Source organism: Festucalex cinctus, chromosome 16, assembly GCF_051991245.1.
Source record: "Festucalex cinctus isolate MCC-2025b chromosome 16, RoL_Fcin_1.0, whole genome shotgun sequence".
Lineage (NCBI taxonomy): Eukaryota > Metazoa > Chordata > Actinopteri > Syngnathiformes > Syngnathidae > Festucalex > Festucalex cinctus.
This window is the reverse complement of record NC_135426.1, coordinates 23,695,381-23,721,894: the sequence shown is the minus strand read 5'-3', so window position 1 is coordinate 23,721,894 and position 26,514 is coordinate 23,695,381. Positions and strand designations below refer to the sequence as shown.

Below are 26,514 nucleotides of genomic sequence, written 5' to 3'. Positions count from 1 at the left end.
ACAAAACAATTTAGCCCAAAAATACGGGGCGTCCCGGATAACACGGGACAGTTGGCAACCCGAATTTATACTCTATTGCCTCCCACAAAAGCCACACGTTTTCAAAGTTGCAGATACTACAGTGCGATACCTAGCCAAAATAATACCCGCACCTCATGTGCATATTTTGTATTGGTAGCATGCAAAATTAATTTGCATGCAATTACTTGAATAAAAGGAATTGTCCATAAGAATGTTGTACCGTATTATGTCTGCGGTGGATCACTACGTTTAGCCCAATCAGATTGCCCTGACGTCATCCGTCAAAGCGTATGAATGATTGTTATTATTTCATTGTGTTGTTATCCATCAGTTGCTACGGAGGCGGCGCTTCAATTATGCAGCCAGACATCCGGTAATGCTCCGATATCATCTAACATGATGAGAGCCATAATGGAGGGGGGAGCCATGCATTGTTTGCCAATTAATTTCCCATTCCCGAGCTCTCGTCCCGGGACTTGAGAGGGCATTTAATGGAGGTCAGGAGGCGAGGGGGGGGGGAGTGAGCAGCGGCCACACTGGCATGACAAATCGGAGCCATTCCTAGATATACCCTTCACATTTTCTCATAAGAGTGCCTTTAAAATATACATTTTGCTTTCGATGCCATCAGATCGAATGGGATTTGTTTACGTTCTACTGAGCGCATCGTCTTTATCAATCTATTTCCTAATACATGCAGGGCTGTTTAGTTAAGCAATATCAAGTAGGGCTAAACTTCTGCTAGGCAAGGTGTTTATTGAGGTGGAGGTCTTTATTTGTACAAATAGAGGGGATATATCCCTGTATAGTGGCCGTGTTTATTTATGTTTATTGATGTTAAAGCATTGAACATATTTGTAACCAAAACATTATTACAGTATGTCCATGTAGAGTGGCTGGGGTGGTTTATTTATTCGACCGCAGGTGGGGCTATACTTCTATTATTTCTGCAGTAGATAGACTGCATCAAAGCCTTCTCTATACTCTGGAATAAAAATTAAAAAAAAATAAATAAAAAATAAAAAAAACATATAAATACGTCTTTGGACACTGAAAACATTTAAAATATGACATATTTAAACGTTTTTGGGAGCTAATGAGTTAATAAGTGCGAGGAATTAAAATGAGAAAATGCGCGAGTTGCCGACATCACTTAAGCCTCAACATGAAACGAGCGGCCTCCACTGGCTTAAGTGACTTAAACTAGCGCTCTCTTGATGCTGCACGGTCAAGAAAAAAACTACAAAAAACGTAGGCACGTGGGCGGGCGTGAGGGTGTCCAACGACGGAACCCGCCGGACAACTTCAGAGCACTCGAGCCGCGCGCCGATTATCTCCCAAACGCGCTCTCGCCAAGCCTGGCGTTTATCGCTTAGACGCTCTTAATCAGTTTAGTGGGCGCCCGAGCCAAAACATGGAGTGTTTCGGGCACGCTTTCCCCTCCAAAGAGCCGGCGGGGCGCGGCGTCTGGCGTGGGGCCGCTGCCAGATGGTAACATGTGGCAAACGGACAAAAAAAAAAAAAAAAAGGCCAGACAGTGAATGAATCTCTGACACGGACTGTGTGCGAACATCTTGGACCAACACACTGGGTCGCATATTGCTCTAACGGCTTTGGGATTCATTCAGAAATAAACCAAGAGCTCCCAAAATGGGCCCGAGTTATTCATGATGACCAACGTCTTATACAATAGAAATATAAAGGGTAGAAAAGACTGGAAATAATCGCAAAAAGTCAAGCGTATGAGCATGATATTATATACCGTATTTTTCGGATTATACGCCGCTCCGGATTATAAATCGAACCAGCCAAATAATGCATAATTAAGAAGGGAAAAACATATAAGTCGCACTGGAATATAAGTCGCATTTTTGGTAAAATCCAACACCAAAAACATACATGTCATCTTGAAAGGCAATTTAAAATAAAAATAAAAGAGAGAACAACAGGCTGAATAAGCGTACGGCATACTAACGTTACATGACTGACATGCCTGCTAATGTCAGTAACGACGTAACATATTAAGAGTTTGTAGCGAGCAGTGACGGGAGGCGGAGTGTTGAAGCACGGAGCCGTTTTATTGACATCAGCTTCTGAGGTCTTAACAGCAACTTCCCACTCAGGTAGAAGCTAACAGGCTAACTCCCCTTTTCCACAAAACAAAACCTTCCCACCCGGAACTCTGCCTTTGTCCCAACGTTCCGCGAGTGAATTATGTTCCCATCACTACAAGTTATTCATATAACTCTAGCATAAAGAACATGCTAACAAGTTTACCAAACTAGCAGTTTCACTCCAAATCACTAAATCCAATGAAATCCTCATCCTCGGTGTCACTTTTAAACAACTCCCCCAACTCGGGAGGTAGACGATGCAATGTTGAACTTATCAACACAGGCCTAGAGCGCCCTCTTGCGGTTTAGTGTGAAAATAACATGTGAAATGATCTAATAATGTGTTAATTTCACACATAAGTCGCACCAGAGTATAAGTCGCACCCCCCGGCCAAACTATGAATAAAACTGCGATTTATAATCCGAAAAATACGGTAATGTCATGAAATTAATGCCATCACACCAATAATTAATAATAACCACAACAGAGCGCAGGCCGATATCAGATTTTGCCTGTGTGATAGCTGTTAGCAAAAATCCAGCATTTCACCGTATCACCGGAGTACAGGCAGCAGGCATCAGTATTTATTTCAGGGTCTCGGTAGTTGCGACAGACAATCCACAAAATTAAGAAAGTTGCAAAAACGCAGTTCCGTATAATAAAGTGGTAGCTTTTTTTTTTTTTTTTTTTTTTCCCTCCCATGAATCCCAGCAGATTAAAAAGCATACATTTATAGTGTGCTAAATAACTGGCTGCTGTAAAAATATTACACTGAACCAATAAAAGTCAGTAAAAGCTATAATATGTGAGAGACGAGGACAGAGGGAAACAATAAAATAACAAAATAAATAAAAGGTTTTTGTTACTGCTCTTTAACGACTCTGCTCAAGTAACTTCATAATGCAGTTTTCTTGCCCTTGCATATTTACTACATCATACATTTATTTCCTTGATGCACAATGGCCCAGTGAACTAAATCCAGATTGAATTGCTCCCGCAGTCCGAGCACAGAACGGCTAATTCCGACGGTTCCCACGGTAGCTCCCACACGACAAAAAACAAAACAAAACAAAAAAAACTGCTATGATGGACATTGGATGGATATTTTCTGAATACAGTCAAACCTCAGTTTTAGAACATAATCCGTTCCAGAAGGCTGTTCTAAAAGCGATTTGTTCGAAATCCAAAACACGTTTTCCCATTATAATTAATGTAAACAATTTTAATCCGTTCCAAGTCTAAAAAAAAAAAAAAGTTTTTTTTTTTTTTTACACCATAAACTGCACTGTATACTGTTTACCATAAATAAAAAAGGGTAGAAATAGACACTGTTTTATTTAGACATCCTATCTAAAATGATGGGAAAAAAAATGCAAAAATTTATTTTTTAAATTCAATAGTTCTGCGCACTACTTTCCTCTTTTCTTCACCCGCTTTACCACTTGCACTTGCTTTTTTTGGACACATGATTAGGGACTAATACACGATGCTAATACACGAAAAACAGGTCTGCTCCAAACCAACTTTGAACACGAATGTGCTACGGAGGAAGCGTTTGAGTTAGCTCGGCTTTTTTCAGTTTGGTTGAGAGCCAAATTTTTGGACGAGTTCTGAGACGTAAAATTCTCGAATTTTCTGGTCGAAAACCGATTTGGTTGAGAACAGAAGCGTTCGAAAACCGAGGTTTGGGTTAGATTTTTGTTTTGGATTTGGTAACGGCATATACTCCTCCCCCGCACAAAAAAAAAAAATGTTCCACTTTGTTCTCTGCAAGAAAATGTGACGTTTGCATCGTCAGGAAGATGATCAAACAGCTGCTTTATTACTCTGGAGGGCTTTTTTTTCCACGTACTCTCCCATTTTTTTGTTACCCCCTCATTTCAATTTGCGCTCCATCTGTCCAGTCGCGCCGACGCTTTACTACCGCGATTCAAGCCGCTTGTCTGGAGGGCCGCCGATTTTGCACAGCAACTCGTACCCAATAAAAGGAGAAACACACAAGCTCCCTCTTATTAAGCACAACAAATTATATTACGGCTGGCTGTGTGTCGGCCAAAGCAAACGCCCTGTTAGCGCGGTCACGGAATATATGAATTGATTACCGCAGCAGGACGCCGAGCATCAGGGGGAGGGAAAAAAAAATATTTTGGATGGAGCTGGGAAGCAGCAGGTAGCGGCTTCACAGTGAAATGACCGAGGAGTGGAGGATATTTAAAAATAAAAAAAAAATAAAAAAATAAAGACCTACTGTTCTGTTTACGAGCAACTCATTCAAGACGGTGTTTTTGTGCGCGGAGATGCCAATGTGCCAATTACATCATTGGAATACTAACAATGGCATCCATGCAGGGTTTTTGAAACGGGAAAGCGTTTCGGTGGCATGTGGTTTCTGTCCACAAAAAAAAAAAAGAAAAAAACTGCCACTTTAAAACTCATTCACCCCCAGCCATTTTCACGGAAGAAATCCCGTTCCCGGCTAGTTTACTGAATTTTGACTGATTTTGCAAGTCCCACGGAATATTGTGTTCAATTGCTATAAAAGCATGGAAACTACCAAAAGAAAGATTAAAGTCTCTTCTTTCATTAGGAAAAAAAAGTATGTTTCTATCTGTTTCCGTTTTGCAGGAATTAGCATTAGAAGACAGCTAAGTTTCATCAGTTTTTACAAATCTATTTAAAATTGTAAGTAATTGAGCTTATTTTCAACATAGCCCCTGGTTGATCTCCTTTGCTCTGCTGCCACCTGCTGGCCGTTTGTGTAATAACTACCATTTCTGCAACCGTTCCTTGCAGTTGAGAGGCTGCATCAAAGCCTTGTGTATACATAAAAAAGCAAAAAAACAAAAAAAAACGTATAAATACGTCTTTGGGACACTTAAAACATAAAAAAAAAAAACGTAGTTACATTTTATTGGGAGCAAATGAGTTAACAACTATTACAATCAACTCAAGATTATTTTAGTTTCTTTTACAAGGATTTAAAAAAAGTGTACCGAGTAAATTTTAAGCTCAAGGTTAGCGTTTTGGTGTGACTGGTTCGGGGTTCTTAATACTTAGCCACGGCCAGTCTCAAGCCCTGATGGAAAATTGGTGGGTTTTATTAGGAATGGCATCCGGTGTAAAAACTGCGCCAAACATATCACGAGTGATCCATGATGGGACAAACCGATTTTTTTTTTTTTTTTTTACAAAAATTACTGTTATCTTTACGGTGGTATTATTCACACGGAGATGCTTCACCTGAATCTGAACTCTGTTGCAAAGCAAAACAGCAGCACTGACTGAAGCATTCAAACAGTATTGCTAATCATGTACCGTATTTTTCGGATTATAAATCGCAGTTTTTTTTTTTCATAGTTTGGCCGGGGGTGCGACTTATACTCTGGTGTGACTTATGTGTGAAATTAACACATTATTATATCATTTCACATGTAATTTTCACACTAAACCTCAAGAGGGCGCTCTAGGTCTGTGTTGATAAGTTCAACATTGGCGGTAGAAGAAGACGTCTACCCGAGTTGGGGGAGTTGTTTAAAAGTGACACAGAGGATGAAGATTTCATTGGATTCAGTGATTTGGAGTGAAACTGATAGTTTGGTAAACTTGTTAGCATGTTATTTATGCTAAGAGTTACATGAATAACTTGTAGTGACGGGAACATAATTCACCCACGGAACGTTGGGACGAAGGGAAGGGAGAGTTCCGGGTGGGAAGGTTTTGTTATGTGGAAAAGGGGAGTTAGCCTGTTAGCTTCTAGCTGAGTGACTAGCCAAAAATGCGACTTATACTCCAGTGCGACTTACATATGTTTTTTCCTTCTTAATTATGCATTTTTTGGTTGGTTCGATTTATAATCCGGAGCGACGTACAATCCGAAAAATACGGTAATGTGGAAAATCGCTCCACAATTTTGAGTCCGAACGATTTGCTTGACCCACACTGTGATAGAAAATGAAGTCGTCGACTTACCGAGCCGGTTGTCCAGCACGCCGAAGTCTAAGGAGTACTTGACCACGTGGTAATTGTTCCAAACGTAAAGCAGATTGTCTCTGGGGTTATAATCCACGGCAGCGATGTACTGATACGAGTTGGGAAACGGGATATCAAGGAAGCCGTCTTTGCTCAGCTCCGTGTTGTAGATGTAGTCGATCTTGTTCCCCGTGGCCTCGTTGTCGTCGTCCTCGTACACCGACTTGACGACGTAGAGGACCCCGCAGATCATGAAGGCGTTGGACGCCGAGCGCTTGTCGTACGCCGTGTCCCACGTGCCCTCCACGCGCAACGTGTACGGGTTGAGCTGGCTTATGACCATGCGCCCGTTGTTCTGCTCGGTGGCGTAGATCACCCACAGGCCGTTCTCGTCCACCGCCAGGTCGATGTCGGATTTGCCGCCCCAGCGGTACGGCGAGGTGTCGTGGTAGTTGGCGTTGGCGATGATGGCCTCGCCGCTCTTGATGCGAGTCCGCAGGTCGAACTTGACGATGTTGCGCGTGCGCTCTTTGTTGAAGAAAAGCGCGCCGTCGTACACCACGAAGCCCGTGCCGTCCACGCGGTGCGGGAGCTTATAGGTCGTCGTCGGCCTGCCGGCGACAAAGTCCTCCTTGGAGGAGTATTCGGTCAACGTGTCCGTGCGGTAAGGCGTCCACGGCATGTAGTAGATCTTATCAGAGGCTTGCAGGGGGTCCTTGCACCATGCCCCGGACTGGTGGTCCGATTCGAAGAGGTGTTCGCTCTGGTATACCCTGCGCAGAAGCCCTGGGCACAGGAATACTGAGGAGCCAAAATAGGGGAAAAACAAGTACGGAGTTACATTGGCAGGTAACAGTAGCGGGATCGTCCATTCACCCAAACGTTCGGCCATTTTTTTATAGCAAACTTTTAGGCTCCTAGGAAGATTGTTTTGAAGTACCCTTCGTAAAACTGAGATCATCCATGCACCCATTTTCTTAACCGCTTATTCCTCACAAGGGTCATGGGGGTGCTGGAGCCTATCCCAGCCGGCTTCAGGCAATAGGCGGGATATACACCCTGAACTGGTTGCCAGCCAATCGCAGATTCTGAGCTCCGTTGAACACAACTACCACGTGCACCAAAGGACGACTGGTTCTGGGTTCCAATCTCGGTTTTGGTGTTTCTCAAATACGGAAGACTCAACTTTGAATGTATCAATTGGAATTCAGCACTGGTTGTTGGACACAATCCAGAGTTATCCCGTAAACAGAGATCCCGACAAAGATATTTCGGATCCGAGTATTAGGTTTTGACCCTTAACTCTTTTACTACCACACGTTACCAAAAAAACACACACAAAAAAAAAAAACAGTTCCAGCCGATTACGAGCATTCCTCAGATGATTTCATACACCGGCAGCACATTGAAAAGAGACACAATGCTGCCATCCGCTGGCCATAGTTAGTGTTTTTGATTCCACACCCCATTGACCAGGCAGCGCTGCACTTAGCCGTTGCACTTCACATTGATTTAAAAAAAAACAAAAAAAAAAAACGTAGATGACATAATTTACCGTTTATGGCGGCATACATTGTGATTTTACTAATCGTTATTTAACGTTTTTGGCGGTCAAACAGTTAAATCATTTTGACCGCTTTCCCATACTCCAAAATAAATTTATAAATGTGTTGTTTTGAACAAAAATACATGCCCAAAAAGACACATCAAGTTTGCAATTTTGCTTTGAAGCCGCCATCTTAGGTTCATTTCCAGGTGTCCAACTTGCACAACAATCCATTGGTTGTCCATAGCTTTATTAAAATTTGACACATTCGAGGTTGCTTTGCGAAGAAAGAGGCGAGGGCCCTTTAAGAAAAAAAAACCCCACTGCAAGACAAATCGAGAACGATCGCGCGCAATGACGCCGTTTATAGGAATCTTGTTTACTCGCTATACACTTCGTTTCTGCTGATAAGGTATGAATATGGCGACGATGATCTGTCTCCACTATTGATTAGCGAGTCCCTGAAGGTTATAGCCATCATCATGTTAGGCCTATAATCAAAAAAATGCTGACAGTTTATTGGACAAGCTATTGATCACCCTTATATAGCTGTAGCTTTAATAGGATGCAGCTGATAAGGGCTGAGCTCGGATAAGCCCCATGAATGGCATTCTTTCACAATGAAAGCCCAAATATGGACGTAAAAATAAATACTGTACATATAATAAAATAGAGTGAAAACCGCATCACCGTCAAATCACTAAATGCACCCAGAAGGGAGGAAAGATTGAAGAAAAGACAATTGTTGGCATTTAGTTACCTTTTTGCTCCACTTCTACATGTCGGCATGAAAGGAGAGAGAAAGAAAAAAAAAAGACAAGAATAAAAATTAATGAAGTGATCATCAAGAGTCATCCAGAAAAGCACATTGTTATAGAGGAAGTAATGGACGACGAAAAAAATACAAAAAAAAAAACGGAAGTCATTTCACGCCATTTGCTCACATTTTCATTTTGTGCAAATAGAAATGAAACATTGAACAGTTGCGTTTTGAGGAGGTCAAATTAAGTTGAAGTGCGTTTGAAGTTCATCGATGTCGTTTGGCTTCATTCAACATTTTGAGAGCCATAATGATGAATAATCCAGTTCACGTCACACTTGTTAACTCTTTTCCTGCCAGATATGATCAAAGAAAAACTTTGATATGACAGAGGCTTTGATCATTGATGAAAAAAGATGCAATGCTGCCATCTGCTGGCCATAGTTTAGAGTGTTTTAGATTCCACAAGCCATTGACCAGTCAGCGCTGCACTTAGACGTTGCGCTGAGAAAAAAAAAAATGTAAAAAAATTGTTGACGTTATTTAACATTTCTGGCAATATACGTCGTGATTTAACTGATCGTTATGAAACGTTTTTGGCGGCCAAAGAGTTAACTTACTATATGTGCCGTCGACATCCTGCAACGGGCCCCAAGAGCGTCGACCCCGTCGCCTTCGCAGTACGGATTTCCGGGTGAATAATTAACGCTCGCCAATTTCACACCCACGACGGCGAAGGCGTCAGAGCGGCATCATTAGCGACTAATAGAGATTCATGGCGGGAACGGCGGCCATATTTTATTTTCTCTGAAGCGGAAGAGTGGCGAAGGCCTCGACGCCGTCTCATCAGCTTTTTTAATTAATGATGCAGATTACGGCGCTTTGAATGTGCCTAAGGATGAGGACGAGGTCATCCACTCTGGATTTTCATCTTGATCTCAGTGGTCTTTTTAGTCTTTCAGACCCTCTTCTGCTTTTTTTTTTGTACATTCCTTCCTCTATCGCAGGCGTGTCCAAACTTTTTCATTTGAGGGCCACATACAGAAAATCAGAAGGACGCAAGGGCCACATAATGTTATGAAGAGAAATTGTGTTTAGTCCTAAAAATTGTACAAATAATTTACGTGTGTTTTTGCATATTTAGAAAAAATACTACAGTATATAAACCAATTTATTTGTAATATGGCAGTTTTGGAATTTTTCATTTTAGTTTTTATTGTTTTGAGTTTTTTTTATTTTTTTTTATTTAGTGAGTTTTAATTAGTTTTCAGGGTGGTTCTGTTAGTTTTTTTTTATTAGTTTTAGTTCTTTAATATATGCTTAGTTTTAGTTTAGTTAGTTTCAGTATTAGTTTTATTTTTATTTATTTATTTTTTTTAAATGTGTATTACTTGTGTACAATATAAAAAAATTAAAAATACCATGGGCGCAACGTCATTATTCCGGTTTATATCAAAATAAATCTACTAAAAATCACATTTAAAATCATCCCCAAAGGCTCATGCATTCAATTAATTACCAAAGACGAAAACGAAGGACATTTTTGCTATAATTATAGTTTTATTTTTAGTTAGTTTTGTAAACATAAAATGTAGTTTCAGTTATTATTTTATTTCATTAACAAAATTGTAGTTTAGAATTTTAGTTTGTTAGTTTTAGTTAACTAAAACAACCTTTAATAGCACCTGTGTTTTTCGACACTCTCCCTTCTTACTTTGACTATCTCCAAACATTTTTGTTTTTATTTTATTTGAACTGAGCCAAACGCCAATTTTAGCATATGTCGCAGGCCACAAAAAAATGGACAGCGGGCCGCAAATGGCCCCCGGGCCGTAGTTTGGACACGCCTGGTGTAGAGAATTCTTCTACTTCTACGATATGAACTATATTGAAGGCTACAATTACAGTCAAACATCAAACAACAACAACAAAAATTGAAGCTTGGAGCCGTGTCCAAGTAAAATTAGCAACGTAGCAATTTGTGCTAATTTTGCTATTTTTTTAATGGTATTTCCATTTGTTTCAATGCGGAAAGTTTCAACTAGGAAGTGAAGGTGCCACTCTAGTGGAAATTTGTTCTGATTTTGTTCGAGGAAGACCTTAAAATACATTTTAAAACAAAGAATTGTTCTTTGTTCTTTTGTGATTCACTTTTTGCTTCTTTTTCTTGTTTTGATGAGTCCTCCAGTTACAGGCTGATGCAAGCGACTCCATCGGCTTTAGTTTTGCAATTTCAGAAGCAGGCAAAGGTAGGCGGCTCACAAGAAAAGGTAACATGAGGAGAATTTTTTTGCTGCCTGTCAATCAAAAAGCACAAGTTCCCCCCCCCGGCCCCCCTGCTGTTTATTGCTAATAAGGAGAATATAACAAACCCCCCCGCATAGCCGCTTCCATCCCGCTCATGTCACAAAGTCAGAAGTCCGACGTAAAATCACACATTCCTTTTCCAACTTTTTGTTATTTCCAACTTAATGACTTTAATCCATTTTGATAATAATAATAATCATAATAATATTGCTAAGCCAGCTAGGTTCTCTCCACTTGCAATAACGAGCGGAAAGTGTGCTGGCACGCGCCCGGCGGCACCTGCTACCAATCGCTGCATGGCCTTCTGTGCTGGCAGGTGAAAGCGCAAAATTGATTTCCCCCGCACACGGCGGTCGCTCGCAATGCAGCCGGGGTCCTAATGCGGCGGGATTTGCTCAGCCCGCGATTCGGTATAGTCACACCTTCGCCAAATGCGCTTGTTGTTGTGCGTGACGCGGGAGGGGGGGGGGACACAGGTGGCCTTTTTTTCCTCGCTTATTTGTCACTCCTTTCTTGCATTTGGAAGACAAACGCCTCGGAAATATGCTTTTTCGTTCCGTCTGAAGATTCATTTTTCTTGTGTTGATTTTCTTGTTTGATGATGAGTCGTCATTTTATACTTGCTGAAATATACCCCAAACCGATCCCAAAATATTTGAGCATATTTTGCAACCATTGCTAAATCTTTTCTTATCTTTGCAAGACAACAGAATTTGCATCCGTCTTCTGAAGCATTTGGAATGAGGTTCTGGGTTTTTTTGCCATTATTTTTTAATTTGGCCTGCCCTTGATTTTTTTTTTTTTTTTTTTTGCTTCTGCTTCCCGCTGTTGCCGTGCCCAGCATGCGCTCCGGGGCTGGGCGGGTGCCAATACGGCAGGACGGCATCCTGCATTGTCAAGGTTACAAGTGGCGACAGAGTCCAAACATTGAGAAAAATGCTATGGAGCAGCGGTGTCCAAACTACGGCCCGGGGGCCATTTGCGGCCCGCCGTCCTTTTTTTAGTGGCCCGCAGCATATGCTAAAAATGGCGTTTGACTCAGTTCAAATAAAATAAAAACAAAAATGTTTTCTAGATTGTCAAAGTAAGAAGGGAGGGTGTCGAAAAACACGGGTGCTATTAAAGTTTATTTTAGTTAACTAAAACTAACGAACAAACTAAAATTAAAAGCTATACAATTTCGTTAACGAAATAAAATAAAAACGAAGATGCTTTTTAAAAAAAAAAGAAAACTAACTGGAACTACATTTTATGTTTACAAAACTAACTAAAATAAAACTATAATTGTAGCAAAAATGTCCTTCGTTTTAGTCTTTGGTAATGATTTGGGGATGATTTTAAACGTGATTTTTAGTAGATTTATTTTGATATAAACCGGAATAATGACGTTGCGCCCATGGTATTTTTTATTTTTTTTAAATATTGTGCACAAGTAATACACATTAAAAAAAAAAAAAAAAACCTAACTAAACTAAAACTAAGCATATATTAAGAACTAAAACTAATAAAAAAAAAAGTAACAGAACCACCCTGAAAACTAATTAAAACTAACTAAATTAAAAAAACAAAACTCAAAACAAAAACTAAAATGAAAAATTCCAAAACTATAATAACCCCTTTTGCCATGTTACAAATAAATTGGTTTACATACTGAAGCATTTTTCTAAATATGCAAAAACACACGTAAATTATTTGTACAATTTTTAGGACTAAACACAATTTCTCTTCATAACATTTGTGGCTCTTGCGTCGTGACATTCCCTTTAGCGCAGCACCATCTAATGGATGCATAACGTAACCCCAGCCTCTACTGTAGCGCCTTATATATGGAAAAGTTTTAAAATATGTCATTCATTGAAGGTGCGCCTTATAGTGCGGAAAATACGGTACTCCCCAAAACAAGGACCGAAGCAAAAGTGACCAATAGCGAATACGAACAAGACAGCTAACAAATCCACAGCGGAGCCAGGTTAGCCAACGTTTTCCTTCCGCGGCATGTTAGCAGATTTGAAGGCCCACCGAGGAGATGTAAGAACTTCATTACGGTTGAGCGAGAACACCGACGAGGTCACCCGCAGAAGTGCTGACCTCTTCCGGGGCTCGGCCTTCGGGAGGAGCAGCTCCGACAAAAAGTTAAGCTTTTTAATAAGGCTCGAGGAGAATAGACGGGGGGGGGGGGGGGGGGGGGGAGTCAATGTGAGAGGGGCGGACAGATGTCGTCCGCCGGACATGTTTATGAGGCTTCGTAAAGGGTGGTCACATCACCGCAGCCCGACGGGAGCCTTTACTAATCTGGAAAGTGCACTGGGGAGGCAGTACACAACCTGCGCGGGTTCAAATAAAAAGCACACAGCTCTAAATAGTAAATCAAAACGCAGCCGATCTTTTTTTTTTTTTTTTTTTTGGCTAGTTCAGAACGGTAGCTGATGCGAAAACGTGACAAGCGGTAATTGTCGAATTCCGACGCCGCACATCCAATCCCGTATAAACGATAACTGACCTTGAGCAATTTTTGCATGTGGACCAAACTGGGAAAAGAGATCAGTTGGCTGTTGGCTAAAAAGTCGTGCTAACTTGAATTTCATTCGTCTACGCCAAACTGATTCGACTACCGTCGTATTTTATATGTACAGAAGTTCCAAATTACTGTTTTGTTCTGTTTTTGTGTGTGTTTACATTTTTGACCAAGTAGGTTTCCAGAAGTTATGAAAATCCATCAACAGATTATGTTGCAAGTGTCCTGATATCAGCAAAGAAAGAAGCAAAACTCAAGTAGAAAAACAACAACAACAAAAACCCCGTGAGGAATCATTTCCGGTCGCACGGTGATAGCGTAATATGTCATAGCACGGTCATTAACTCATTAGCTCCCAAAAACGTCAAATTTAAATCTTTTAAGTGTCCCAAAGACGTATTTATACGTTTTTTTATTATAATTTATTTATTTATTTATTTATTTATTTATTTTAATGCCGGAGCATAGAGAAGGCTTTGATGCAGTCTCTCTACTGCAGAGAATGGTTGAAGCAGTGGTAGCAATTACAAAAACGGCCAACAGGTGGCTGCAGAGTATAAGAGATCAACCAGGCCATGTTAAAATAAGCTGATTTCCTCACAGTTCTAAGCAGATTTGTGAAATGTTCTATTGCTAATTGCCGCACAGCGGAAACAGATAGGAATATACTTTTTTTTTTTTTCCTGATAAAACAAGAGACTCTAATCTCTCTTTTGGTAGGGTCCATGTTTTTCAATAGAACATAATATGCTGTGGGCCTTGCAAAATCAGTCAAAATCCAAGAAAACACTTCAGTGAAAATGGCTGTGAGTTGAATGAGTTAATACTTCCTGCAGTAGAGAAGAAATGAGAGAATACATACTGTATGGTACACATTCATATTGGACTTCCAGATATTTATAAGTTCCGGGGCAGGGGTCTGGAAATACGTCTGGCCCGGCCACCACGGCGCACTGTGTCCGGTTATTACATCTGAAACACACAACAAGGTCGCACATGAACAACATTGATAAGGTCATATTATTTACATGATTCTGTATGAAAAGTTCATCCAACAATATCATGACATGAGATCGTGCATCGAATGATGGCGTTATAATCGTATTACCGCCCCTGCCTGAATGAATAAATGGTACGCTCTTGTAAAATCTATGGGTGTCATGTCTGGGGTCACGCCAGGGTTAAGTTTGGGTTCATGACTGTGAGATCAAGTGTCTGTTTTGAACTGATGTAACTAGCGTCTAGTTTCATCTGGTTTTAGGCTATGTGATTGTTATGTGATGTCAGGAATCTTTAACTCATTTGCTCCCAATAACATGTAAATATGTTTTTTTTTAATGTTCTAAGTGTCACAAAGACGTATTTATACGTTTTTTTTTGTTTTTTGTTTTTTTATGCTAGAGCATACAGAAGGCTTTGATGCAGCCTCTCAACTACAGAGAACGGTTGCAGAAATGGTAGTTATTACACAAACGGCCAGCAAGGGGCAGCAGAGCAAAGGAGATCAACCAGGGCCATCTAGAAAAAAAGCTCAATTACTTACAATTTTAAATAGATTTTTGAAAACTGATGAAACTTAGCTCTCTTCTAATGCTAATTCCTGCAAAACGTAAACAGATAGAAACATACTTTTTTTTCCTGATGAAAGAAGATACTTTCATCTTTCTTTTGGTTGGTTCCATGCTTTTATAGCAATTGAACACAATATTCTGTGGGCCTTGCAAAAACAGTCAAAATCCAGTAAAACAGCCGGGAGCGAACGGGACTGTTTCTGTGAAAATGGCGGCGAGTGAATGAGTTAATCTCTTTACTTGGTCAACAGCCAATCAGATAATTCCATGTCAGTCCTGTTACCCACATGTCAAGCCACAACCAATCAGATCGATTCCTTGTCTATGCAAGCCTCCTGAGAAGTGTGCGCCTTTGTCGGATTATTACTTCTGTCTCTCTGTGCAACTCTCTTTGTTTCTCATCGAGTCAAGTTTGTTCCACGCCTCTCTCGATGTGAATAAATAGTTCAAATCTTATTTGTGTCTTTTGGGATCCAACCTCCAGCACATGACATATGGCAGAGATTCTCAGTTGTTCTCATTTGAGCCACAATAGAAGCGACGTAATCAAAATGGTAAGCGCCAGTCTTCTTACTTCTATTTTGCGCACATGACGAGTTGTATAATTGAGCGCTCCTTGTCTTTTGCAGGTCGGCAATAATTCACCGCCTTCTACCGAGCAAGGAACGAGATTGCTGCTTCCGTTTGTATCAATGCGGCGAGATCGGCCTTCTTCTAATCTATACTCGTTTGCAGCCCATGATTATCTTGCAACATACGGAACGGTATTTATTTCCCCTCCAAGTGACGTGACGGCCGCTCGCGAAGGTCAAGGCGGAGGTCTGACACAAATGATTCATACCGCACAATTAAAAGATTCTCTACACCTTAATTAACATTGATTGGCTGCCCCGCTAATCAATCGAACCGATGAGAGGGGGTGGAGGAAGCCCATCTAATTTCAAGCCAGTAATGAGATACGGTCGGTCAAGTGTCTCGCTTTTACGGCTTGCGTGAACCGAAGCCGGGACGCCACACCTCCGTTCATCCCCTGAAGAGTTCATTCCCCGCGTGCAGTAAAACGCCCGTCGAGTAAACAAGGGCTCACGATGATCGTGAGTGAGAGACAATTAAGAGTTCGTGGCCGCCTCGCAGCCCATTTGGGCCGGAGTGGACTCCAGTTAGACCTTTGACGAAACACGGCGAGCGGATTGAAAGCCGAGGGCCAAGAGAGCTCAGCAGATCATGGGCAGCGGCGGCGGCGGCGGCGGCGGCGGATGTCATGTCGGCGTTTTCTCCTTGTTGTTAAACTGGGACCAAAATGCAATCACGGGTTGTAATAAGTTCCTCTTGAGGGATTAAACAACATCGTGTGTATCCGATGGGATGATTGCGCACTTTAATCCAGAAGCCTTCATCTTGACCTACATGCGCAATCCCCTTTATCGCCGCCGCGTAAAAGGTCTGCTTTTTCTTTTGCCGTTGGTTCCCAAATGTGGTCAAAGAGAAGTCACGTGACACAAGAGCTCCCTTTAGACTTCAGCGTCAAATTAACTCCACATTTTGATTGACATTCTGAGAAAGCATTGTGGTGCATGACAGGACATCAGTTCCTCAACCTCTACTTATGAAATGAATTGGTTCCGGAAGAAAGTTCTTAACTCATTTACTCCCAATAACGTATAAATACGTTTTTTTTTTTTTTTTTATTTAAACGTTTTTTTGTTTTGTTTTGTTTTTTTATGCTAGAGCGTACAGAAGGCTTTGATGCAGCCTCTCAACTGCAAAGAACGGTTGCAGAAATGGTAGTTATTACACAAACGGCCAGCAGGTGGCAGCAGAGCAAAGGAGATCAACCAGGGCCATCGACTTTGAATTTTAAATAGATTTGTGAAAACTGATGAAACTTAGCTCTCTTCTAATGCTAATTGCTGCAAAACGGAAACAGATAGAAACATACTTTTTTTTTCCTGATGAAAGAAGAGACTTTAATCTTTCTTTTGATAGGTTCCATGATTTTATAGCAATTGAACACAATATTCTGTGGGCCCTGCAAAATCAGTGAAAATCCAGTAAAACAGCCGGGAGTGAACGGGACTGCTTCCGTGAAAATGGCGGCGAGTGAATGAGTTAAGTAGAAAATTTTGTAAGTCGAGACGCATTTCCATGTAAATGCCCTAATCCGTTCCAAGCCTCCCAAAATTCAGACATAAATGTTTTATCAAGCATAAAAATGCATCAAAACATGTAACAAATACATGTTACAATTAGATTATTGCACAATAAATGAGAGCCGTGCATAATGTCATTAACAAAAAATAAAAAAAATGATGGTCATTTAGCTTTTTAACTGCTGTCCTCTTCGTTTTTTTGCTCTCTTTGGTTCATGTTCTCTCTCAGAAGTGTTTTTTTTTTGCATGCTGTTTTGTAAAGAACTGATCCAAGGATGTTTGCTTTTTTTAAAAAAAACAAAAAACAACAACAACAACAAAAAACAATCCTTCGAAAATGTCCAAGAACACTTTTTCTGAGTGATTCTTTTAAACAAATTCTGAAACTTCCGGTATAGCAAGGCATCTTTTTCCAAAAAAGGCCCGTTTTGTCGCAATTAAAAACTGACTGTGCCTTCATCAATCACCAATTGTTTGAATTTTTGCACAAATTGGGAACACCTCATGGGCCGCGGGATGAATGATGAGGACGCTGCATAGACGCCGATCTCGTATCGACGCTCATCGATACCAATGGTAGCTAATAGCCATAGCCGAAAGTATGTTGCGTCCGGTAATGTATTTTTACCAATTTCGTATCGAGAAATTTCTTTGGTAACAAGAGGCAATATTTTCCCGTTGAGGTGTTTCGTAACTCGAAAATTTCGTATGAAGAGACGTTCGTAAGTAGAGGTTCCACTGTACAATAATAATTCTGGACCGCCGCCATCGCTTGACGTCAGATGGCGTTAGCTCCGGATTACGTGGCCATCTTGACTACCCCCCGGTTTGGCCACAGTCCATTCCTTTTGAATACACGCGCCCGACTCGCTTCCCCACCCCCTTCCTATTCTGTCGTCGGGCAGATTAGAGCGCAGGCCGCCAGCTGACAAGCGACGACGCAGCGCCGAGGAGCAGAGCTGCATGTAAGCACAAACTGTAATCGCTGTAATCGTCCGGCGCGGCTCGACACCAGCGGCTCTCAAATGGCTCGTTGCGGACTCATCATGAGTGGGTCGTGGTGGTGCTAAAAAAAAAAAAAAAAAAAAAATGACCCGGATGACATGGCATGACATGTTTGAAGCAATGAATGGGCAATGTGTTACTTAATAGAACATGAATATTTGACTCGCTAAGTAAACATAGCAATAAATGCTGTTCTTATTTTGGAAATGCGGGTTTACGGATAAATACGGATAAAATTAACACTACATGTCGCTCGTTAAATATCTCATACCATTGATGATGGACCGATCAAATTAGGGTAAATTGTTAACTGCCTGTTCTTTTACATGAGCACCTCTCATGTCAGGTGTGCCTAATGTTGTGGCCACGCTATATATTTCGAGCAAACAGTTTTGGAGAGCTGTCAAACGATTACATTTTTAACTCATTTGCTCCCAATAACGTGTAAATACGTTTTTTAATGTTTTAAGTAACCCAAAGACGTATTTATACGTTTTTTTGTTTTTTCATGCTAGAGCATACAGAAGGCTTTGATGCAGCCTCTCAACTGCAAAGAACGGTTGCAGAAATGGTAGTTATTACATAAACGGCCAGCAGGTGGCAGCAGAGCAAATGAGAGCAACCAGGGCCATCTAGAAAAAAAGCTAAATTGCTTTGACTTTTAAATATATTTGTGAAAACTGATGAAACTTAGGTTCCATGTTTTTATAGCAATAGAACACGATATTCTGTGGGCCTTGCAAAATCAGTCAAAATCCAGTAAAACAGACGGGAGCGAACGGGATTGTGAAATGTGAAAATGGCGGCGAGTGAACGAGTTAATAGAACATGAATATTTGACTCGCGAAGTAAACATAGCAATAAATGCTGTTCTTATTTTGGAAATACGGGTTTACGGATAAATACGGGTAAAATTAACACTACAACAATCAAATTCTGTAAATTGTTAACTGCCTGTTCTTTTACATGAGCACCTCTCATGTCACTGCAGGTGTGCCTAATGTTGTGGCCACGCTATATATTTTGAGCAAACAAACACTTTTGTGTTTTAAGAATCTTTCTGCTGTCAGGGTGCGGGTGGTCCTCGTGTGTTTTGTTTGGACGAGAAAGCACCGCGTCAAAACCAGCAAACAAAAAAGCAGCCTTTGCCTCCCGTCTTTTTCGGTTTGTGTTTGTGCTGCGATGCGCACACGCTTGTGAGGAGTTGTATTTATTTGGAAAAAGAGGGCGGGCGCGGAGAAGAAAAGTGACGGACGGGTCAATATCCTCGTCCCTCTGTTGGGAGCCATTACGCTTTTCGTGATGGTCTTCGCCACCCACGGTCTACTTCATTCATTATCTTTCCCAGCTGCACGCCGCCGCATCCATCTTCTCTCATTCTACCTGTCTCCCGGCGCACACGCGCGCGCGCGCGCACGCACACCCAACTTAGTGTTACAAGTTAGAACTCTTGTGCTACTTTCTGACAGCAAGGCCTTTCAAGGAATTCATCAATTAAGGAGATGTTCTTCCACAAGTTTTACATCAAGTTTCGATACGACATGCAATAGTGAGGAAATAGAAGATGAGAAAAAAAAAAAAGTTAGACATAGGCGTTAAGAATATTATATACCAGGGGTGTCCAAACTTTTTCATTTGAGGGCCACATACAGAAAATCAGAAACGAGACGCAAGGGCCACATCATGTTATGAAGAGAAATTGTGTTTAGTCCTAAAAGTTGTACAAATCATTTATTTGTGCTTTTCCATATTTAGAAAAAAATGCTACAGTATATAAATCAATTTATTTGTAATATGGCAGTAGGGTTATTATAGTTTTGGAATTTTTCATTTTAGTTTTTATTTTGTTTTGAGTTTTGTTTTTTGTTTTATTTAGTTTTAATTAGTTTTCAGGGTGGTTCTGTTAGTTTTTTTTATTATTAATTTTAGTTCTTTAATAAATGCTTAGTTTTAGTTTAGTTAGAGTATTAGTTTTATTTTTATTTTATTTTTTTTAATGTGTAGTATTGTGCGCAATATTTAAAAAACACCATTGGCGACGTCTTTATTCCGGTTTATATCAAAATAAATCTACTAAAAATCACATTTAAAATCATCCCCAAAGGGTCATGCATTAAATTAATTACCAAAAGACTAAAACCAAGGACGTTTGCTATAATTATAGTTAGTTTTATTTTAGTTAGTTTTGTAAACATAATATGTAGTTTCAGTTAGTTTTCTTTTTTTAAAAAGAATTTTCATTTTTATTTTATTTCAGTAACAATATTGTTTTTTGAATTTTATTTTTTTCATTAGTGTTAGTGAACAAAAATAACCTTTAATGGCACCAGTTTTTCGATACGCTCCCTTCTTACTTTGACCATCTCCAAACATTTTTGTTTTGTTTATTTGATTTGAACTGAGTCAAATGCTATTTTTTAGCATATGTCGCGGGCCACTGAAAAATGGACGGCGGGCCGCAAATGGCCCCCGGGCCCTAATTTGGACACCACTGCTGTAGCTACTTAACCAAATGTGAAATAATATAACAATAACAATGATCAATGATGGTAATTTCCTACCGTGCAACGTTAGAAAAAAACCCAAAACAAAACACAGGAAGTCTTCCATTTTGGTCTGAAGCGACCATTTTTAGAATCGGCCATTTCCTGTGTGCTTGAAAAGTCGACTTGTCCTATAATTTTGTTTGTTTGGATTTTGGAGTCTCGACAAGCCTAATCCTTGTCAGCCATTGGTGCAGATTAGTGGCTTTCATAAGATGTTTGCATCCTGCTCTCTAATTTTGTGCGTCATGAGATAAGCTCGCAGAATTGGAACACCGGCCTCTGGAGGGACGTTGAAATAGGCACAAGTTAATATCATATTGCATCCATCCATAAAATATAAAATAACAAATAATGTTGGGTAAGCATGTGGCGTTCATATTTACATGGCGTCTTTCGGTATTTGCATCAAGCGGTCCATTACCAAGCCTCATATATTTTTTTTTGTAAGATGATTGTTTCTTTCTCAATTGTAGTGTAGAAGTTCATTTTTACTGTCTTATTATAGTTTCAAAAATATGAAATAGCTTAAAAATGAGAGAAACTACACAATTATTAGAAAATAATTCAAACATATTGGACAAAACTATTGAAACAAATACTAGATTAAAAAAATTTCAAATATTGAAAAGTAGGCTTTAAACAATCACGATTTTGTAGCCGATCAATGATGGGTGAGTTTAAAAAAAAAAAAAAAAAAAAAAAAAAAAAAAAAAAAAAAAAAGATTATTGATCAAATCAGAAGATGGACCAATTTATCTATTAAACCTTTTTTTTTTTTCTTTTTTTTTTCTTTTACACACTGTATAGTCAACGCTTATTATTTGAGGTGGATTGGATCGTGGCTCCGATCAATGACATCATGGATCAATCGGCAAATTCTGATATTACAGCCGATCACCAATTTTTCATAACATGCAAAATATCTGACAATCCAGCTGATCAGATTTCAAAGTCTATTGAAACGAAAACAAAAGTATCAGACAAATAATAACTGAAAAAGGAAAATATTAAATCAATGAAAATAATACAACCCATTAAAATAATTGCAGATTTTTTTTAAAAATATTAATAATAATTTATATTAAATAGTTAAATCAAATAAATTAAATAGTATTAAAAATACACAATAATTAGAAAACAACACAAATATTAAAATACTAGATTCAAAATATATTAATATGAAAGAATATCCAATATTAAACAACAGACACAAAAAAACCCAAAGAATAATATCCCAAAATATTAGATGAAAAACCACAATATTAAATCACATTCAACCAATATTTTTTGAAACCACAAAAATACAATTGAAAGTGAAGCAAAAATAAAAAAAATTTCCATCTCTTATTCGTTCCTCTGCATGAGCGTAAATAAACGGCGCGCGCTCTGCTGTCACAGCAACGTAATGACAATTTTCCACCATGCAAAAAAAATAAAAATACAAAAGAAGAGCCCGCTGCTTGTAATATGCAAGAACATCCGTCTCATTTGAATACTTCCCCGCCAGTGGAACTTCCCCGTTATGCGCATGTAAATCCAAACTCTGGGGAGCACCTGTACGAGGAGGCGGCGACGGAATGCGCAATAACTTCCCCAATCGATTTGTTTGGCGGGTGAGGCTTATTCGCTGGGGCCTGCCCATCTAATGATTTACGATTTCCGGGATGAATTTTTCTCTTCTTGCCAACAAACCACGCCGCTCCCTATCTGGCTGCTGACGCTTGATTTATCTTCCAAAGCCAAGAAGGGCCCCTTGGGACTCCCCGGCCCGTAGGCCCATTTTAATCTCATTCTGGTGGGAAGAGGACGAGGGTGGGGGGTGGGGGGAGGCCATATTTTTCAGCAACCGCAGTGATATGAATATTAACGTGACACATATTGAAAGAGAAATGATAATTCGACCTGCAAGGTGTGAGGTGAAGAACCCACGACGAAGTTTGACTTGTTTCCATAAATGGAACTGAATGTAGTGTGTGCCTTTGAGGGGTGTGGCCTCTGAGTGACCGGCTCATTCAGTGTGAGCGTCTGTTCCTTGCGATTGCTTTCATTTTGCTTTTTATTCTGTATTTTATTTGTTTACTTTACTTATTCACCGATTATTTTATTCGTAAATAGTTTACGAATCGACAGTATATGAACTAGGAGTGTGACAATATATCGACATCGCAATGAATCGTGATACTTTGTCTCCCGGTAGATTATCAATACGCCTGCACAAGTATCGCAAAATTTGTAGTTAATACACAGCCACTATAACGGCTCCATTGTTCATGACTTATTGAGTAGTTATTTGGCGGGCCTCTAGGGGGCGCGCCTCATAAGAGTGGCGGGGAAATGGACAAAAGTCTTCAGGCGAAGAAGACTCATGAGCTTAGTTTTTCTTCTTCTTCTTCTTCTTCTTCTTCTTATTATTATTGTATTTTTTATTTATATTTATATGTATATTTATTATGTGTCAATATTAGAATTTTTAATAATACTACTTGTTATTCTTTATTTCAGATATATATATATATATATATATATATATATATATATAATTTTTATTTTAATGTGATTTTTTATCATTTTTTAAAATGTTATTATTATTTATTTATTATTATTTACTGATATGTATTTGTTTTATTATTAATATATATATATATATATATATATATATATATATATATATATATATATATATATATATATATATTCATTTATTTATATTATTTTAATTTTAATATTATTTTTTATCATTTTTAAAATTTTATTATTATTATTAATTTATTATTATTATTTACTGATATTTATTTATTTTATTAGTATTTTATTTTAATTTATTATTTATTTACATTATTATTATTTTACGATTACTTTTATCGTAAATTATGGTGGATTTACTACCTGAGCAATATATCGATAATCGCGGTTTCGTCATATCGTGAGATAATCATAATCGCGAGGCTTGTATCGCATATCAGATCGTATCGTGAGGGAGCCAGAGGTTCCCAGCCCTCATATGAACCAATTCATTAGTCGTCGTGGCACCCAGTTTGAGATTAGCGAGGGCAGAATGCCACCAAGATTGGGCAAATATCCGGTTTGGGCAGTTGGAGGTGGACTCCCTTTTCCGTACTGTATTACAATCCACACACAAATCAATAAATGCAGTGTATCACAAAGTCGCACACGCAAACACGCACTCACACGAGTCCAATCTCCCTTTCGCATTCACTCCCCTTTGCCTTTAAGCGCCGATTCTTCGTCTCCAGCTGCGGTCACCATGGAAACACCCCGTGTCCATCTCCGGGGCCGATTTCGCAAGCTCCCCGAAACGCACCACCAAGCGCGCAGAGCTTAGCTTGCGGGAGGGTGTTAAGCCACTAATTACTGCACATGTACAAAAGGGATGAAGGTGGCTACAATAACAATCCGCTCTTATTTCCACCAGATGCGAGCGACGGATGCGCCTCCCCAACTCTTTTTTTTTTTTTCTCCCCTCACCCTCCAAATAAATACAACAGAGCAACAATCAAATATTCCCGCCTTGTCCCAATCGATGAGGCGCCGACCATCTCAATCATCTTAATCTTAACTCATTGACTGCCATTGACGGAAAAAGACGTCAAATAATGTATTTTTGCTGGGCTGGCAGTGAATGTGTTAAAGACAATGTGCCAATATATTTTGTGATTATATTGCAGCCTCCTTTTTTCTTTTTCTTTTTTTTTTTTAAGGCAAATGTTCCTTAAAAATCCATCAATTTTGGTTACATCTCATCTTAAGTCATTGACTGCCATTGACGGAAAAAGACGTCAAATAATGCATTTTTGCTGGGCTGGCAGTGAATGTGTTAAACACAATGTGCCAATATATTTTGTGATTATATTGCAGCCTCCTTTTTTCTTTTTCTTTTTGAGGCAAATGTTCCTTAAAAATCCATCAATTTTGGTTACATCTCATCTTAAGTCATTGACTGCCATTGACGGAAAAAGACGTCAAATAATGCATTTTTGCTGGGCTGGCAGTGAATGTGTTAATCAAGGCCAAGCAAAATAGAAGCAAGAAAAAGAAAAACTGCGTAAATATGCCAAACATTATTATTTGTCATAGTTCATTATCTTATTTAAAAGGCCAGTCTACTGGTTTGACTCTGGAAAAGTCACTTTTTAAATACAGGATTTAAACAAACAAACTACTTCTCAATTTACAGATCAGGGCTTGTCTTCATTTCTGGTGGTGATTTTGTCCTAAACCCTCACCCGCCCAGCCTATATTTTGCCATTTTGCCATTTTGTGTTTGTTTTGTTTGTTTGTTTTTTCACTCAATCACTCACTCACTCACAGAAGCTTACGTGTGTGAATGAGTGAGTGAAAAAAAATAATCCGTGCGTGCTTTCAAATCTCCGCGAGAGTGACGTCACGCAGCCGGCAAATCCGCCCGGCCCCGTTTGCGACACGCCCCCGCTCTGCGATTGGCTGGAGGGTCGTAAACACTGTCTTTCCGCAGAAACGTCCCGCTGTTTACGAAACAAACACAAAATGGCAAAATACAGGCTTGGTTAGGACAAAATCACCCTCACACGTTAAGAAAAGCCCAGATCTGTAAATTGAGAAGCAGTTTGTTTGTTTAAATCCAGTATTTAAAAAGTGCCTTTTCCAGAGTCAAACCGGCAGACTGGGCCTTTAAATCCATCAAAGAAATTGTAGTTAACAGTAATTTTATGCCAATATTGACTAATGAAGCTATTCTTATTATTATTATTATTTATTTATTTTTTATGATAAAATCCAGAGACCTTTGGTTGAACATATATTGCACATATTTGCAGTTCGGCCTTCACAATCTTGCTAATATAGCAATAGTACTTCTATGGTGCCATCTGGTGGCAGTTTGGGCCCAGCGCAGAGCTTTAAATCAATCACCCGCTTCGTTTCAAAACGCACACTTTCGTTAGAAATAAGAAATTGGGCAAAACACTGTGGGGAAAAAAAAAAAAATGCTTGTGAGCATTTTTTGCTCGCAACACAAAAACAAGCAAATCCACCTGAGCGACGGATCATAATTTGAAAATCTCAAGCAAGTTGGGGGTCACTCGCAACTCAACTTCGCGGGTTGTGTTAACACAGATCAAAACACAATTTCTCCGAAATAATCAAGTGATGGCCGCGTTTGGAGTTTGATGTCGAGCAAATTCCATCAAGTTTTTCAAGGTGACGGGCTGATCGTGACGGCGACAGCGGCGGCGGCCTCAGCGGGCGACACGGAGTGGGAAGCGTCGCTTTCAGATGAACCCATCTTTGATCTGGGCTTCAAGCCTCTCTCTGGTCCACACGATTCCCGCCCGGCGCCGCCACTCACTCCCCGCTATCCTTCATCATCAAAAAGCATCTGACAGCCACGCTTCATTTTTTTTTTTTCCAATTTATTTTCAGCCGCCGCTATTAGGTTGCGTAAGCGTCACATCCTGGAAGGTAGACGGCCCGGTAACGCGGCGTTTCCGCGTAGACGAGCGCCTCGCGCCATTTTTCCGACTAACGCCGTCCAACGCGTCTTCCTCCAAAGAAGAAGCACGTCAGAAGAAGTTTGCGAGCCGCTTGGCTTCATTGATTATTCATTTTCAAGGAAAAGTTCAACAATGATCCTTGAAAGTTTCGTCCTGACACGGGCGGCGGATTCCACAGGCAGGTTGTTGTACTTTGTCAAGGTATCGATTCCATCCATCCATTTTCTTAACCGCTTGGGCATGAGAGGGAAATTCCAAAACTATGAAAGTCCAAATAAAATCTGAGGTTTTCTCTAGCTTCAGATATTGCGGAAAAACAATAGTAGAGTTTCATGTTTTACGTCATCGTTCTGAAAATATAACTGCGACCCTTGCGAGGAATAAGTGATTCAGAAAATGGATGGATGGATGGATGGATGGATGGATGGATGGATGGATGGATGGACGGACAGATGGATGGATGAATGGATAGATGGATGGATGGACAGATGGACAGATGGACGGACGGACGGACGGATGT

General features: G+C 39.9%; 1 protein-coding gene across 13 annotated transcripts in view; it reads right to left on the bottom strand.

Annotated features, from left to right (window-relative positions):
* LOC144003913 (adhesion G protein-coupled receptor L3-like) overlaps positions 1–26,514 on the bottom strand; it is a 202,490-nt gene that overhangs the window by 74,471 nt on the left and 101,505 nt on the right. For 7 of the 13 annotated variants that reach the window (XM_077500620.1, XM_077500621.1, XM_077500623.1 and 4 more), the window contains 3 exons: positions 14,096–14,205; positions 8,413–8,426; positions 6,106–6,916 (listed from right to left, as the gene is read on the bottom strand). In XM_077500620.1, coding sequence (XP_077356746.1) covers positions 6,106–6,916; positions 8,413–8,426; positions 14,096–14,205 — 935 coding nt within the window. Of the gene's footprint in view, positions 1–6,105; positions 6,917–8,411; positions 8,427–14,095; positions 14,206–26,514 lie in introns of all 13 variants that reach the window. The other 6 variants (XM_077500622.1, XM_077500624.1, XM_077500630.1 and 3 more) reach the window with 1 other exon arrangement.